Genomic DNA, 14,757 nt, shown 5'->3' on the forward strand with positions numbered 1-14,757 from the left:
TTTATATAACACCTTTATATAAACGTAAATTATCAATACTTTGCGTGTTCTAAATAAAGTGAAGCACATACTCATTTCAAGTGATCTCAAGTATCTCATTAATTCGTGTCAAAAGCACCGTATAATAACTTTACCTTAAAATATAAAGAAAAGATAAATACAAAAAAAAGAGAGAAAAATAAGAAGAAAAAGAAGAAAGGTAGGATATATTACATGCGGAAACTGTCACGCACGTGTCAAACACGTGACCACGCACGTGCTTACGCAAGAATGGCGAAGTGTAATGTCATTCATCCACGAGTGACGTAATAGCGTCCCACGTGACTCCGCAGCGTTGGTCTGTCTTGGTTAGGTTATGCCGTCGAGCGTTCCGATGAACGTAATACTTTCACGTGATCGAGCTAAAATCGTTGTTTTCGTCTTTAGCGTACGTCTAAAATAGAACGTAAATAATATTCTCGAATGATAGTTCGTTTATAATCTATGCGTGATAGTTTTACTTCACTTCGAAGCACTGTGCAATGATTCTCGCGGCGTTCGCCATCCTTTCCATTCAAACTTTTGTGCAGGTCCCTCGTGTGCAGCATGTGCTTTCTAATTTCGTAAAGTAATTTTGCTTTTGAGAAATGCTGTCCATTCCACGGAATTTTTATCGTTTATCGACGCTGGATCGATTTTTAGAACGATCCAACAGACTCTCGTCGTCTCGGCGTTGTAAATCAGGTGAGTTTGCAGTCAACTCTATCCTTGATGTGACTGAATTTAATAACAACAAATGGTGCATATTTAACAATTCCGCATTCGTCGACTTTGTAAATTTTTATTGCAGACAATGTGGTCGTCACCATCGCTGATGTGTCGAAAGAGCTGAGGCCAGTGAACAATCCAGAATACGTGCCAAGAAAATACTGTAAGTTGCACCTCTCGCTGTAACAAAATTTTATTATCAGTCTCATAAAATTATTAACATTAGTCAATTATATTGATGACAATTTATATATTATTAGTTGAACGTGCTTTTATTTCTCGACAGTGGTGAATACTCCCCCTCAAGAGACACTCAGGCACCTGAAATGGATGCTGCAGAAGGACGTTCTGCGCCAGGATATGTTCCTGATGGGCGGGCCAGGTACGCGAAGGCGCGAGCTCGCGCTCGCCTTCCTGGAGCTCACAGGACGAGAGCTGGAGTTCATCACGCTCACTCGTGACACCACGGAGGCGGATTTGAAGCAGAGGAGAGAGATCAAGAGCGGCACTGCTTACTACCACGATCAGAGTGCAGTGAGAGCCGCGACCCACGGCCGAGTCCTCGTGATTGAGGGTGTCGAGAAAGCGGAGCGCAATGTGCTGCCTGTGTTGAACAATTTGTTGGAGAACCGCGAGATGCACCTGGAGGACGGTAGATTCCTTATTCCGGCGTCCCGCTATGACAAGTTGCTGAAGGTACCAATTTATTTGTGACACGGTGCAGAACCTTTTACTGACGTCGAATTATTTCTAAGCAGAATTTAACGGTAGAATTAGTCCTAAAGAAATATTTTATATGATATTTATAGGTAAATTCGAGCTAATTGCTTTAGTTTTAATAAATATTGGATAAACGTGTCTCTTAAGAGAAGGGTTCCTCAAATATCTTGTAAAGTGTGCGTAATGCATGGAAAGCGACACGGGAACTATTTCATAGCTGCTATATGATTATTAATAAGTATCAAATAAAGAAATTTCACGTTTGCAGATACATACTCAAGCGGAGTTGGACGCGTGGCGTCTCGTGCGAGTCAACGAGGATTTCATAGTGATAGCACTGGGATTACCATCGCCGCGATATCCAGGGCATCCGTTGGATCCACCCCTTCGGTCCAGGTTTCAGGCTCGCCACGTTCCGCCACCGATGTTCGAAGTAAGTACACATATGCTCCTGAGTGTATATACAGCTTCTAAAAGATTAATAATCTAAGTAATAATATAATTATGTAATAGGAAGAAAAAATGAGCAATTAAGTAAAATCAGATTTCAAGACTTACTTTGCATTTTACATAAATTGATAAACAGAATCTATTACTTGCTAACAGTGAATATAGTTTAATAATCTAGTTACTGCAGTCTAAGTGCACCAAAGTATCTTGCATCATACGGATAAGGAGCGTATCAGTATGCCTGCATTACATCTATATTTTATCGTGTATAACATCGAATTAATTGCTCGGAAAAGTCATTAAATAAGTTTCTAATTATACGACGATGCGATTTCATTAAAACTTCGTCACAGCAATTCACGAACGTACGAAACGTACGATCACCGTGCCATTAAAATTGCTCGCTCGACGATAGCGATTAAGGGCACGGAGGAGGGTCCAATTTATTTCTCGATTCTCATCGCGTCTTATTGCGTTCCGACCGAACCGAACGATGTGACTGTGTCAGATAAAAATAGGAAAGTATATAATCCAGCAAGAATCTAATAAGTCAGTTGCGACTTTAGCGGAATGTCGCGCAGTCCGCTCGCGCTACTCGCGGAACTTTTGTCTGATTTATGGGGCCGGGGTGGCGTACCATTATCGAGGCATGGGGTGCGGAGGTCGCACGAACCCCTCCGCGGTACGTTTATCCCTTCCTTCCTTCCGATGCTCCTCTCATTCGCGTATAAACCGGGCGCTCGTGGCTGCGCCATGGTCACAGCGGCAACGCGCGGCTCGGATCGCGTGTCCCAAACAGTCGAAACCTTACCTGTCCTCCTGTACGCCCGCGAGTCGATACGTCGGGATTCGAGCGAACTTACGTGTCAAATCGAAAAGAAACGCGAGGTCCGTCGATTCTCCAAGCACCGAAGCCGTTTGGCGAAGCGCAATAACAGTGATCGTGATCACAAATCACGGAAGTATTACTAGTTAACTAGATAGTCTCTCATTTTGTCATATACTTCTGCAAAATTCCTGGCGCCGCGATGTCTTCGCTCGCTGTTATGAGAAGATATTGAAGATCAGTCGTCAAGCGTAAAATTTCATTTCACCGTCTTCATTTCCTCAGCAAAGGCATATCAATTAAATAACACATCAGAAAGATATTAAACTTACTAATGTAACGTTACATTCATCTATCACAGAATTTTTGATATTAATTAAATTGTATCAAATAATAAAATATATATTATAAAGAAAATATTAAATTAAATAAAATTGGAGTAACGAAATTGCATTAATAAAATTTAAAGTGATTCATCGAGTGTGGAAAACACTCGAATACTGTTTTTATTCAACTAGAAGATTACGATTGCTCGCGCATCAATATCTTCTCGTACATCGCGTTATGCCGGCTATATGGGCGTCATCGGAAAGACCTCTGTTCGTTCGTACGGTCTGGGTAGACGGTATGCGGCATGCCATTCTGTCACCCGACGATCCCGTCGTTAATCCACGACTTCATCCTCGTCCGCGGACATCCACCGGCGAGGCGAGCTACGTCGCAAAACATCAGCCGACCGAATCCAGAATGGATCGTCTGAACAGCTGCCTCGTGAATTTGCACGTGGTGGTAGAAAAGAACTTCCCGGGCGGCAAGATCTCACCACAGAGAATCACACGTCGACAATCGGCACCATCTTGCACGAGGACGTGTACCGAGAGAAGCGGCGGCCTCCTGGAGATTTACATGAACGACATCGTCGAGTCATTGGACGGGACTCGACAGGATTCTCCAAGCACCTTGGACAACGAGGAAACGACGTCTCCAACGAACGGGACTACGTTTAATTGTGGCAATATCGAGCACCCATCGCGTTCGCAACGAAATCCATTTTCTGTGAGCGAGGCGAGCAAGCGATTGGATGTGCAATGTAATCCTCTGTCCGAAAGGGTGTTGCAGTGGCTGGACCTTTCCGGGAGGGCACGAAATTACGAGTCGGGAGAGCAGGACTCGGAGGAAAGCTCGAGGACCGAGGGAGATCGGCGACGATGGAGAAGCGCCGTCAGGAGGCGAAGGCACCTCTCACAGACGCGCGAGAGTTCGGCACTCGCAACGCGAGAGCGCATAGTCGTGCAGAATTACAAGCTACGGAAGAATTACAAGCTGGAGTGTGTGACGAAGGAGATGTCGGAGGCGAAACCCTCGCGGAAGCGATCTTCCAGAAAGGACACGATCGAGGACCAGATACGGCGAGAGGATGAAGTCACAGAGTCGAAGAATCCAGTCTCAGACGCGCAGGAGGAGGACTCGAAGAATGAGGATGAATCTCGAGACGATCTAGTGACCGTGTGGTCTCCGCCTGGTCGTTTGCAGCTGCACATCGTTATGCCTAGCTTCAATTCCGCCGAGAAATGCTCCTCCTCGCTGGAGTCTCTGGCGTGTGATTAAAGATCAAGATTAAAGATGATTACATGCATCTCATTTAGCTGGAATGAGTAATCTTCGTTATCGTCATTTCCTCAATATTACATGCATAATATTATAAATATTATGGATTTTGTTTGAAGCAGAAAAAGATATTTGTGTATTTATGTGATTAATAATATTCAATAAACAATTTAAATAATTTCTATCTCCCAATCAGTGGCAGTGCGCGATTAATTATTGCTGAAAGCTTTGTGTGCTTTTTAATCCCTGTGTAGGAGTGTGTGTAAACCAGTAATCGATGTGTTTCGGCTGCTACGGAAGAGAAAGGTATTTATTGGAAATTAATTACAGCTATAGAAAATTATAAAACTTTTTCTCTATGTAATATAAAATTTAGGGAATGTTACCTGCTTTACTTCCGCATTCTTTGCGACATTCTGCAAATCCGTTATTGCATTCCGAGAGAATTGGAGTCGACGGAGACATCACTCTGTTTTATGTTGGTCTGAACAGAACTTAGTTAATAATAAATCATGAAAAGGAACTTGAGAATAATTATACGGTATGGAGTATTTAAATCGTTTCTCATGGAACGAATATTATCCGTCACGAAGCGTAGTGTACATATTGTTAGTCCGGGGAAATTACACGTTCTGCCTGTCACGCGCTACGAACGGGATGCATACGAGAGCATTTATAAGTAATATATAAATCTGCATACACAAAAAATTGTACCTAATTGTCGATGCCAGAAACTTCATTTTTTAATTATTTAATTATAATTTAATTTTTTAATATCTCAATTATTTATTCAATATTCGTAGAAACAGTATAGCCATTTTATCTCCTTATATTTCAAAAGTTTTCTGTGTAAGACGAGAACAAAAATATTTTTCTTCTTTTTATTACGTTACATTATTGTATTATTATTCAGATTAAATCAGAGTTGTCTTTCCATCGTATAACGAAATATATTTATTTAACGTTGCTCGTGATTTTGTTGTGACTTATGTGCCACCTTCCTGCGGAATTGCTGCCAGTCGCTGTAAATGGAAAATGAAAATAATAGAGTGAAGGCCGTGTTTTAGAAACCGCACAAGGCAGCTATACAACATTCACTCACCTATTTTTAGAGCAATAAAACTTGCTAAAGGAATAAGGGTGCCGCGCAGAGATCTATTTTCCATATACACGACATCATCATTTTATAATCAATCATCGCGATAGTCGACGTGTTAAAATGGAAGTCTGACTTTGCACCTGGTGGATATCTTTCGGGAAAAAGATATTCCCATAATTTGTAATAATCTAATCTCGTGGTGGCATATAACCGATGCGAAAATTAAAATCATTTTCAAAAGATCCTGAAATTACAATGTTATATTTTAATCTAAAAAATAGCTTTTTTCTCTTACAAATTTCTCTTACATAAATATCGCATTTAATACAAGTGCATTGAACTACTGACACAGCCGGAAATGGGAATCGCGTGTTCGCGGAACCGACAGTTAATATCTTGATAAGCCAGTGACACATCTTTGAAGGAACAGCTTTCCCGAGCTCACGTTTTATATTAAATTCGCATTTAATCGTGACAGTGTCGCGCAAGGAAGCACCCCTTCGGCCTCATCTGCCTCTGCCTCGAAATTGGCACAGTGTGCACTTAATATCGAACAACTGGAGCACGACGGGGACTCGGTGATAACCGAGCGTGTCGACGGAGTTACAGGACGCTTCGGCAAAATTGATTCTCCATTCTCTTCTATTTTCGGCGGTGGCGGCGACGAGTTCCGGGGACGGTCACGAAAACCGCATTTCCGCCGATGCCGCAATTACGGGTTGATCGAGGGCTCGAGATTATGAGCGGGGCCGATTGAAAGTTTCCGATGGAAATTCCAAGGGGTGGTCGGGTGGATAGCTCTCCTCGCGGCTTCCGTGCCGAGTGGTAGTTATTCACGGTGCTCGGGCGCGCAAATGTTGGAAAGCTCTCGGTGTTAATCACTCTCGGAAGAAGGACCGCACTCGCGGTATAACATTCCTCACGTGCACGCCGCCGGTTCCGTGCTATCGGGGCTTTCGAGAGAAGGCGGAAGTAACGGCAAGACAACTCCTCCGCTTGGGTGGATTCGAGTGATTCAACGCGCTACGGATAGAATCGCGAGGCAACGCCGGATATATAGGTATGTCGCGGTTTGTAACAACCCGTGAACTTCCGCGAGCGAGCTCAAAACTTTCGGACGAATGCCGCGATGCGATCCACGCGCGGAACGTTGCCGAACACGAGTTGAATGCTTATTTAATGACTGCAACCCGATAATTCAATCGCTCCTCTCTGAGCTTTTCAGAGAACGGAATTTATTATTATAAATTCTTCTACATTGAAAAGAATTAATAAAAGAAAATTAAGAATAAAAATTTTAGCATATTTAATCTCGGCGCTTAGATTCGCGCTGCCTTCTCAGATGACATGTAATTTTCAAGGAACAATTCGAGGTCCTGAGAAATTTGGCACCGAACGCCGACGCTGGGAAATTATCGCAATTGCTGTCGTGCGCCCACGCGTTAGTCACACAGGAAGCCTTCACCATAGGTTTGCCGGATTTTCCTTTGGACAGTTTGTCATCGGCCGCATTAATTCTGGTAAATTTCATCCTTGGATCGATAACGGGCGGATTGATGGTGGCTCGTCGGCGGCCTTGGCATTAATTCTGCGTGTTTGCATAGGATAAAAGCCCGGACTTGTCGGTGTACGACGTCTTCTATAGGTTTTATCCGTACAAACTATTCTTGGGTAAGGAGGGCCGGAATGCCGTCGAGGATATTCTTGGGACCTTTAGTGTACTGAACGATTCCAGGAGAGAGCATGTCGTTAACGGCGAAATAAATGTCACTGGGAAAACCGACGCTTTCTCGGAGATCAGCATAAAGCGCGATAACACGGAAACGAGCTTCCACGTAAGCTATGAATAAAGCAAATACGGCGTACATAAAGCAGATGACAATCTGCTCGCATCAATCCACTGACGCCGCTAAATGCATCTGAATCCATTTTGCGAATAGGTTCTCCACGGCTCGAGCCAATTATCGGGAGCGAATAACGATCTGTATGTGGAGACCAATTATCAGAATAGCCTGTTGGCGAGCATGCTGGAGTCACACCTGGCGTCCGATTTCTGCCTGATCGGACCGAGGGGTTGCGGCAAGTCCACCACCGTCCGGCGGCTCGCTGATTTGTTAGGGTACCAAGTGGAGCCAATAGTACTTTACCAGGCAAGTCATCTCCCGCGCTTCCTTCTTCTGCACGAGGACGATGACGTTTCGTCACGTCACTCTTTCATCCGCGTTCCTTCGTGGAAGAAGCGGTAAAGGAAGAAGAAGACAAAAATCGAAAGAGTCTGATCGAAAGAATTACTTGCGTATGATCACTGCAGACGGTTGAATGACACGGTTGAAATGTTTCCTCAGGATATGACTTCCAGGGACCTGATACAACAGCGGACCACGTCGCTCAACGGCGACACGGTCTGGAGAGACTCGCCGCTGGTGGACGCGGCGCTCAACGGCAAACTGGCCATCCTGGACGGCATCAACAGGATTCATTCCAGTACATTAGCTATATTGCACAGGTAATCATTTCCTCCCCTCGTCGAGCTCGATTATTGATGCTCGAACGGAGTACTCCGCACTCCAAGACTTGTCAACGTGACCGCCGCATCTGCTCGCAGATTGATCCACGATCGGGAGCTGCAGTTGCACGATGGTAAGCGGCTGGTGCGTGCCGATCGCTACGACGAGATCAAGAAAACGTACGGCAAATCTGATGAGGAGATGCGTGAACGTGGTGTCCTGCGAATCCACCCCGCTTTCAGGCTAGTGGCCCTTGCGGAACCGCCGGTCGTCAACAGTTCATCTGGACAGTGGCTGAACTCCGAGTTGCTCAGCGTGTTCCTCTTTCACGAGATGAGGCCGCTGGACAAGCATGAGGAGATTCACATTATTCAATCCAAGGTGATCACGAAGATGGGAGATTGCAGGATTGATATCGAAGCATCTCCAGGGTAAATCCTCATCGATGAACTTTGTTGCAGTTCGGAAAACCCAGCCAGGCGTTGCTGAGTATCATAAACTTGGCACATGTGCTACGCTCGTCCGACGATCCGACGCTGCAATCTCTCGCTGGTTCCCTCAGCACTCGACAACTTTTGCGAATCGCCGAGCGAATGCACCGGTTCCGCAGTGACAACTCGTACGACGCGGTGCAGCGCGCGTGTTTAGCGCGATTCCTGCCAGCGATCGCGAAGCAGACTCTCGAGGATTGTTGCCGTCAAGCGAACGTCGTCTCGCCGAGCAACGTGAATCAGATTGCGAAGATCGAGTGCGCGATCACGGGGGATACCGTGAGGATCGGTGACACCGTCGTGGATCGGTATCGCCCTAATGGAGCACTCACCAAGGTGCCTGACATCCTCTTCTACGACGTACCCGAACATATAGCGTTGCTGGAGCGGTTGTTACAGGATTTCAGTCTGGGCCAGAACCTCCTGTTAGTCGGCAATCAAGGCGTCGGCAAGAATAAAATTGTCGATCGGTTGCTGCAGTTGCTGAATAGACCACGCGAGTACATACAACTGCACAGGGACACGACTGTGCAGACCCTGACGCTACAGCCAAACGTTCGGGACGGCAAAGTGGTCTACGAGGACTCGCCGCTCGTGCAGGCGGTGAAGCTCGGTCACGTCCTCGTCGTGGACGAGGCGGACAAAGCGCCCACTCACGTCACGTGTATACTGAAAGTACGTATTTGAGCAGCCGATCTTTTTACGCATCTTATACTGCATCTTGTCTGATCCTGGCTGATAAGTCGCTGAGATCATCTGTCATCTTTCAGACCCTTGTAGAGTCGGGCGAAATGATTCTGTCGGACGGCAGGCGGATTGTTTCGCGTGTCGCTGCGGGAGACACGCAAGACGCGAATCGCATACTGATGCATCCAGACTTCAGGATGATCGTATTGGCGAATAGGCCAGGTTTCCCGTTCCTGGGCAACGACTTCTTCGGCGCTCTGGGTGATCTGTTCAGCACGCATTCCGTCGACAATCCGAGCAGGAGCAGCGAGATCCAGCTCCTCAAGCAGTATGGTCCGCACGTGAACGAGCGGACGATACACAAGCTGGTGCGGGCTTTCGGCGAGCTGAGAAGCATGGCTGATCAAGGCCTGGTCTCGTATCCATACTCGACTCGTGAAGTAGTTAACATAGTTAAGCATCTAGAGGTGAGTTGCGGAAGACTTGAAGTAGATTAAGGACTTTGTACGAAGCAACGTATCGACATTGATCGCCGCATTTCCTGACGATGTTACAGAAATTCCCAAACGAGCCTTTAGCCAGCGTGGTGCGCAACGTCTTCGATTTTGATCGATACAGCCAGGAGGTATTCGATACTCTGGTAACTGTGCTTCACAAGCACGGAATTCCCGTTGGAACGAGTCCAACCAATATTGCCTTAGCTAAGGAGTAAGACAATTTCTCTCTCTCTCTCTCTCTCTTTCTGCGTTAAGCTCTTTCGCGTGAACGAGCGGCTGGAAATTATATCAATCGATTCGATTAATTTTTTGTAATTCACTTTACAAATCTTGTGGTACTGCGAGCTCATTGTGATACTCATTGGTGTGTTTTTATACGTAATAAGAGAAATAAAGACATGAGAAATATCGATTCAGTGTTCCTTTTCCTTTTCCATTGCAGACTACCCTTGCCAGAGATGAAGATCTGCGGTAGCTGGAACGTTTTGAACACATTCCAGAGTATTCTGCCCGTTCTCGAAAGAAATGTTAAGATAAAACCGCCGACGTTTCCGGCGCAGAACGATCGGACACTGGACCGCGTCGAGGCTAGATCAGCCTGGTTCACGGAACTACAGAGTTACTGGACGCTGCCCATCAGCGAGAACAGCTCGGTGACCGCTTTAGCGGTCGCGAAGGGAAGTAAAGGGGACGGCACAGACGACCGGATACACGTCCTCACGACGAATCCTCTGAGCGTATTCAGCATGACACCCGAGTCCGAGCAAGTTCGCGAGACGTCGCTGCAAGGCTTGATCAGCCCCATTAGAGGCAACATGCCGTTGTACGGCCTCGCGGTTGATAATCTCGGCAACGTTCTGGTTCACGAGGAGACCGTAAGTAACGCGACAACATCACGAGTCATCTGATGCACGTCCTAGTCGTTTATCGAGTCCCGTCTAATCGGTTTTAGAGCAATTCTTTACTGATGGTGAATGTGAGTGAGGGTGCCATTCGCGAACTGCAGATCTTGTCCTTCCTGGATGCCGCCAGCGACCGCATATCGAACGCTTTCACGAACAAGAATCACCAGTGGAAGATGAAGGCGGATCTACTGTCGTCGCACAGTTTAATAGTCTTCTACACGCACGGCCACAACAAGATCGAAGCCATCAATCTGCAGAAAATGTGCGCGTACTCGATGAACCTGCCGTGTGACATCGAGTCGGTTCTGCTAGCGTCGGACAAGAAGTGGTTGATACAGGACACATCGAGGAACAAGTACATGCTCACGAAGTCTTCAGACGCGAATCCTTGTCCCAATGTGCTGCACGAGATGGACGAGTCTAACAGCACAGAGGTAAAGACTGGTCGCGTCTTGAATTGCGGTCGGGATAGTTTGCACAAGGCAGAGCTGAGCAAGGCCCTCCAGCAGCAAGTAGACGCGCCCAACAGAGTCATAGTGACCGACAACACGTACGCTGGCATAGCGATCGGCTTTCCTGATCTGGACAGCTCCAACGATCTCCACTTCTGGCCGAGAAAGGGGAGAACGCGAGACTTCATGACGCCTATCGTCACGCAGAACGGACAGGTGATCCGAACAGTCTCACCTGATCAGGTTCCTGACGAGGTTGGCCCAAAGGATAAGAATCACACGGGGATTTCCGGCTACTTGGAGATAGTCGATACGGTGAACCAAAAGCTGCGATACATACCCATTCCAGAGTAAGTAAATCCGATAAATGTGTTGATAAAAGTATGAGATTTTAATTTAATTGAATTTTAATACGAGAGATTACATTGATAATTAACATAGAATGTGCACTTTTGCCATTATCGCGCGTGTTGATTTGCTCGATTGAGCAGCTGAGAGAGTCATTAAGTCCCTTTTAACCATAGACCGGTTAATGTCTCGCCGTTGACACAATGGTTGTACGCGAAGGATCTTCCGCTTTACGCATCGCTGATGTCGAATGAAGGTCTCGTCACAATAGACGCCGGTGGCTGCGTTCGCTTGTGGGAGACGTCGATCACGAATATAGAAAGATCGTTAGGTGCGTGGCGCAAAATGCTGGGCAGCGGCGGAGAGAAGCTGCAAATCACCAAGGAGAGGTACTCGGGGCTGGATGTCAGCGGACCAAAGCACGGGAAGGTTGATAAAAATAATGATCCTCATGTGGGTGGCAATACTTGGGCCGGCGGAACCGGAGGTATGAATAGCCGAACGCAAGAGAAAAGGAGTAATTAAAAATTAAAGGAATAATTTATTATAAAAAAGAGGCATGTGTTAATTTTACAATTAAAATACAAAATACTCACATTTAATGATGAGTTAAAAATTTTATGTAACGAGTTATCACGTTGAAGTGTTATGTACATCGAGTAAAGTGCTATGTACTACATAATTGTGTTACGTAATTATGTAATACAATGCACGATGTATTATGCATTATAATACAAAACACGTATTTAATGTAATGTGTGATGATGATGTGTGTATGCGTCTGTTACGCATATGTTACGTAATCGATTATTGCGGTAATATGGAAAAGGCGTATTTAATTACACTTCAGGCAGGGATACAGCGGGTTTGGGCGGCAAGGGAGGGCCCTACCGACTGGACGCTGGTCACACGGTGCACCAGCTCAGCGACGAAGAGAAAAACGCAGTGCCGGACCACGTAAAGAAGGCTGCTCGCGAGATGGGCATCCGCGCGTTCAAGCAACGGCTCAGGGATATAAAGATGAGCGAGTATGACCACCAGCTGTACAGCCAGTTTAGCGACGCGGTCCATAGTCAGGTACAGGCCTTGAGGGTCATATTAGGTGAGCATCCTGACGCTGAACGCAGCTTTTAACAGCAAAGAGTCAACTATCACATTCTTCATCACGCCTTTACTTGGATTCGCCCCGCACAGGCTCGCTGCAGGCCAAGAGCAAAGAGCGACAATGGTGTCGACATCAGACGTCGGGCGAGTTGGATGACACGAAGCTGATCGAGGGGTTGACGGGCGAGAAAACGATCTACCGGCGTCGAGCGGAGAAGGCGCCGGAAATCGGCGCGCCGCAGCTGAAGCCGAAACGACTGAAGCTCGTGGTGGACGTATCCGGCAGCATGTACAGGTTCAATGGCTACGATGGACGACTGGATCGCGAGTTGGAGGCCTGCGTCATGGTGATGGAGGCGTTCAGCGGTCACGAGGGCAAGTTCCAATATGACATTGTCGGCCACTCTGGCGATGATTATCACATCGCTTTCGTCGATCGCACGCAACCGCCGACGGACAACAAGCGCAGGCTGGAAGTGATCAAGGCAAGTGGGATGGAATGGTCAATACATTTTGCTCTTTCAAAAGGGTGGATCGATTTGGTCGGGATTCAATTATGAGTGTAATTAATCCCTGCGCAGACGATGCACGCCCACTCGCAGTTCTGCATGTCCGGTGACAACACACTTGAAGCGACGCAGCACGCGATCGCCAGCCTGGCAAAAGAGGAATCCGACGAGTCCATCGTGGTTGTGCTCTCGGACGCGAACCTGGAGCGCTACGGGATCCGTCCTGAACGATTTGCAAAGTTGTTACTGTCCAACGTGGACGTCAACTGCTATGCCATCTTTATTGGGTCGTTGGGAGACCAAGCGGACAGGTAATCTTGCGACATGGAAAATTTATCGCTGTCTAATGCCTCGCTTTTCCGTCTTTAAAAAATTGAGATATTAATGAATATTTATATTATTTTTAGATTGATGAAAAACTTGCCGTCTGGTCACGCGTTTGTGTGTATGGACTTGAAGAATATACCGCGAATCCTGCAGCAGATATTCGCCGCTTCGGTCTTAAGCACGACGCGGTCCACTTAAGTCAAAGTTAACCAAAGAAAAGGACTTTCTACTTAAAAAGATCAAACGTTATCTTTTAATTGTTAGTTATGTACAATACCAAACGGAGTTATGTATAATACGTTTATCTAGGATGTACGCTTTTATACAATCACATCAGTATAATCATTGTAAAATGCTGTATATAAAAGAAAAATTTCCAATTTTAAGCACGTATGAGAATTCTTCGATGCACATCAGCACAATCCTCGGATATTACCACACAATCTCTCTGATCCTCGAGCTCGAGAGAGCGCAGACGCCAATTAGGACATCTTAATCCATGCATACGTCAGAGCTACGTATCGTCGCGCGTCTCGCTGAAAGAAAAGTCAACCGCGATCTTCCGCTCCGGGTAAACGCCCGGATTTGTCCGTGTGCCCACGCACCATCATCGCGAAAGGACAGCTTGGGGTGCGCGGAGTAGCGCGAGGGTGGCATGGACCGGCGCGCATCACCGACCGGTCGGGTCAGGAGGGTTTCATCCCCCTATGACGAAGGGATGACGGGGGTGCCGAGAGCGACCGAGGTCGCGCGGAGAGGATCGAAGCGGGCCGCGCGTGTGCCGTCGCCGCGTGGCAGCGCGGTGGTGTGGGGCGACCGATTGTCAGTTGCACGCCGGTCGTTGAATGGAGCGGGTGTGGAGACGCGTACAGGGTGCCGGGCGTCGCGGCGCCGCGGCTGCACGCTGCGGCTGCCCCGTGCAGCCGTGTCAGTTGCACGTGGACCAACGCGCCAAGCGCGGCGGGGGTGGTCGCAAGTCCCGCGGAGGGCCTCAGACCATCGTGTGTGGTTGCCAGGTGCAGCCGTGCCCTGTACATCCGGTGCTCATCAGGGTACGTCGTACGCGACCGGCCGGCACCGCTGCCACCGCGACCGCCACCATCAGCTGTGATTGTCCACCGGACTTGCAACCCTGTCCGCACGCACAGCGAGGATCGGCCGTGCGGAGGGTGAGAAGGTAAATAGATGCCACGGCGCGGCCACCTACGCTGGACCTACCCTCTGACGTTGCATTCCGGGTAAAAGGTAAAGGGCAGTATGGTGTCCTATTGCTGAGATAGGTCGTACAAGCTGGAGCAGATGAGCAGTATCTCGTCGTCCTCGAGTATCGGCTCGTAGCATCGGGTTCCGGTGCACAGGGGGTGGCGAGGAGCGGTACCGCTCTGCGCGGTCGATGGCACTTGTTGACCAATGAGCCTGCGAGGTAATGGATCACGAAAGAGCTGTTGCTGGTAGTCGCAGATGTCGCGATGTTTCGCGC

The 14,757-nt window shown here is 47.4% G+C and overlaps 2 protein-coding genes across 2 annotated transcripts in view; both read left to right on the top strand.

Moving 5' to 3' along the window:
• Positions 1-36: 36 nt before the first annotated feature.
• Positions 37-13,664, top strand: LOC105278520 (von Willebrand factor A domain-containing protein 8). The gene is made up of 19 exons (XM_011337669.2): positions 37-723; positions 830-910; positions 1,034-1,443; positions 1,736-1,900; positions 6,812-6,970; positions 7,055-7,285; positions 7,391-7,600; positions 7,796-7,956; positions 8,056-8,338; positions 8,419-9,123; positions 9,219-9,602; positions 9,692-9,843; positions 10,075-10,507; positions 10,585-11,339; positions 11,514-11,824; positions 12,188-12,439; positions 12,532-12,926; positions 13,023-13,261; positions 13,358-13,664. The coding sequence occupies exons 1-19, from the start codon at positions 627-629 to the stop codon at positions 13,473-13,475; spliced, it is 5,541 nt and encodes a 1,846-aa protein (XP_011335971.2). The 5' UTR covers positions 37-626; the 3' UTR covers positions 13,476-13,664.
• A 424-nt stretch (positions 13,665-14,088) lies between these two features.
• Positions 14,089-14,757, top strand: part of LOC105278518 (probable serine/threonine-protein kinase DDB_G0267686) — a 133,263-nt gene continuing 132,594 nt past the window's right edge. The window contains exon 1 of the mRNA XM_011337666.2: positions 14,089-14,454. Coding sequence (XP_011335968.2) covers positions 14,123-14,454 — 332 coding nt within the window. The 5' untranslated portion in view covers positions 14,089-14,122. The remainder of the gene's footprint in view (positions 14,455-14,757) is intronic.

Source organism: Ooceraea biroi, chromosome 1 (assembly GCF_003672135.1).
Source record: "Ooceraea biroi isolate clonal line C1 chromosome 1, Obir_v5.4, whole genome shotgun sequence".
In the NCBI taxonomy this organism is placed as follows: Eukaryota; Metazoa; Arthropoda; class Insecta; order Hymenoptera; family Formicidae; genus Ooceraea; species Ooceraea biroi.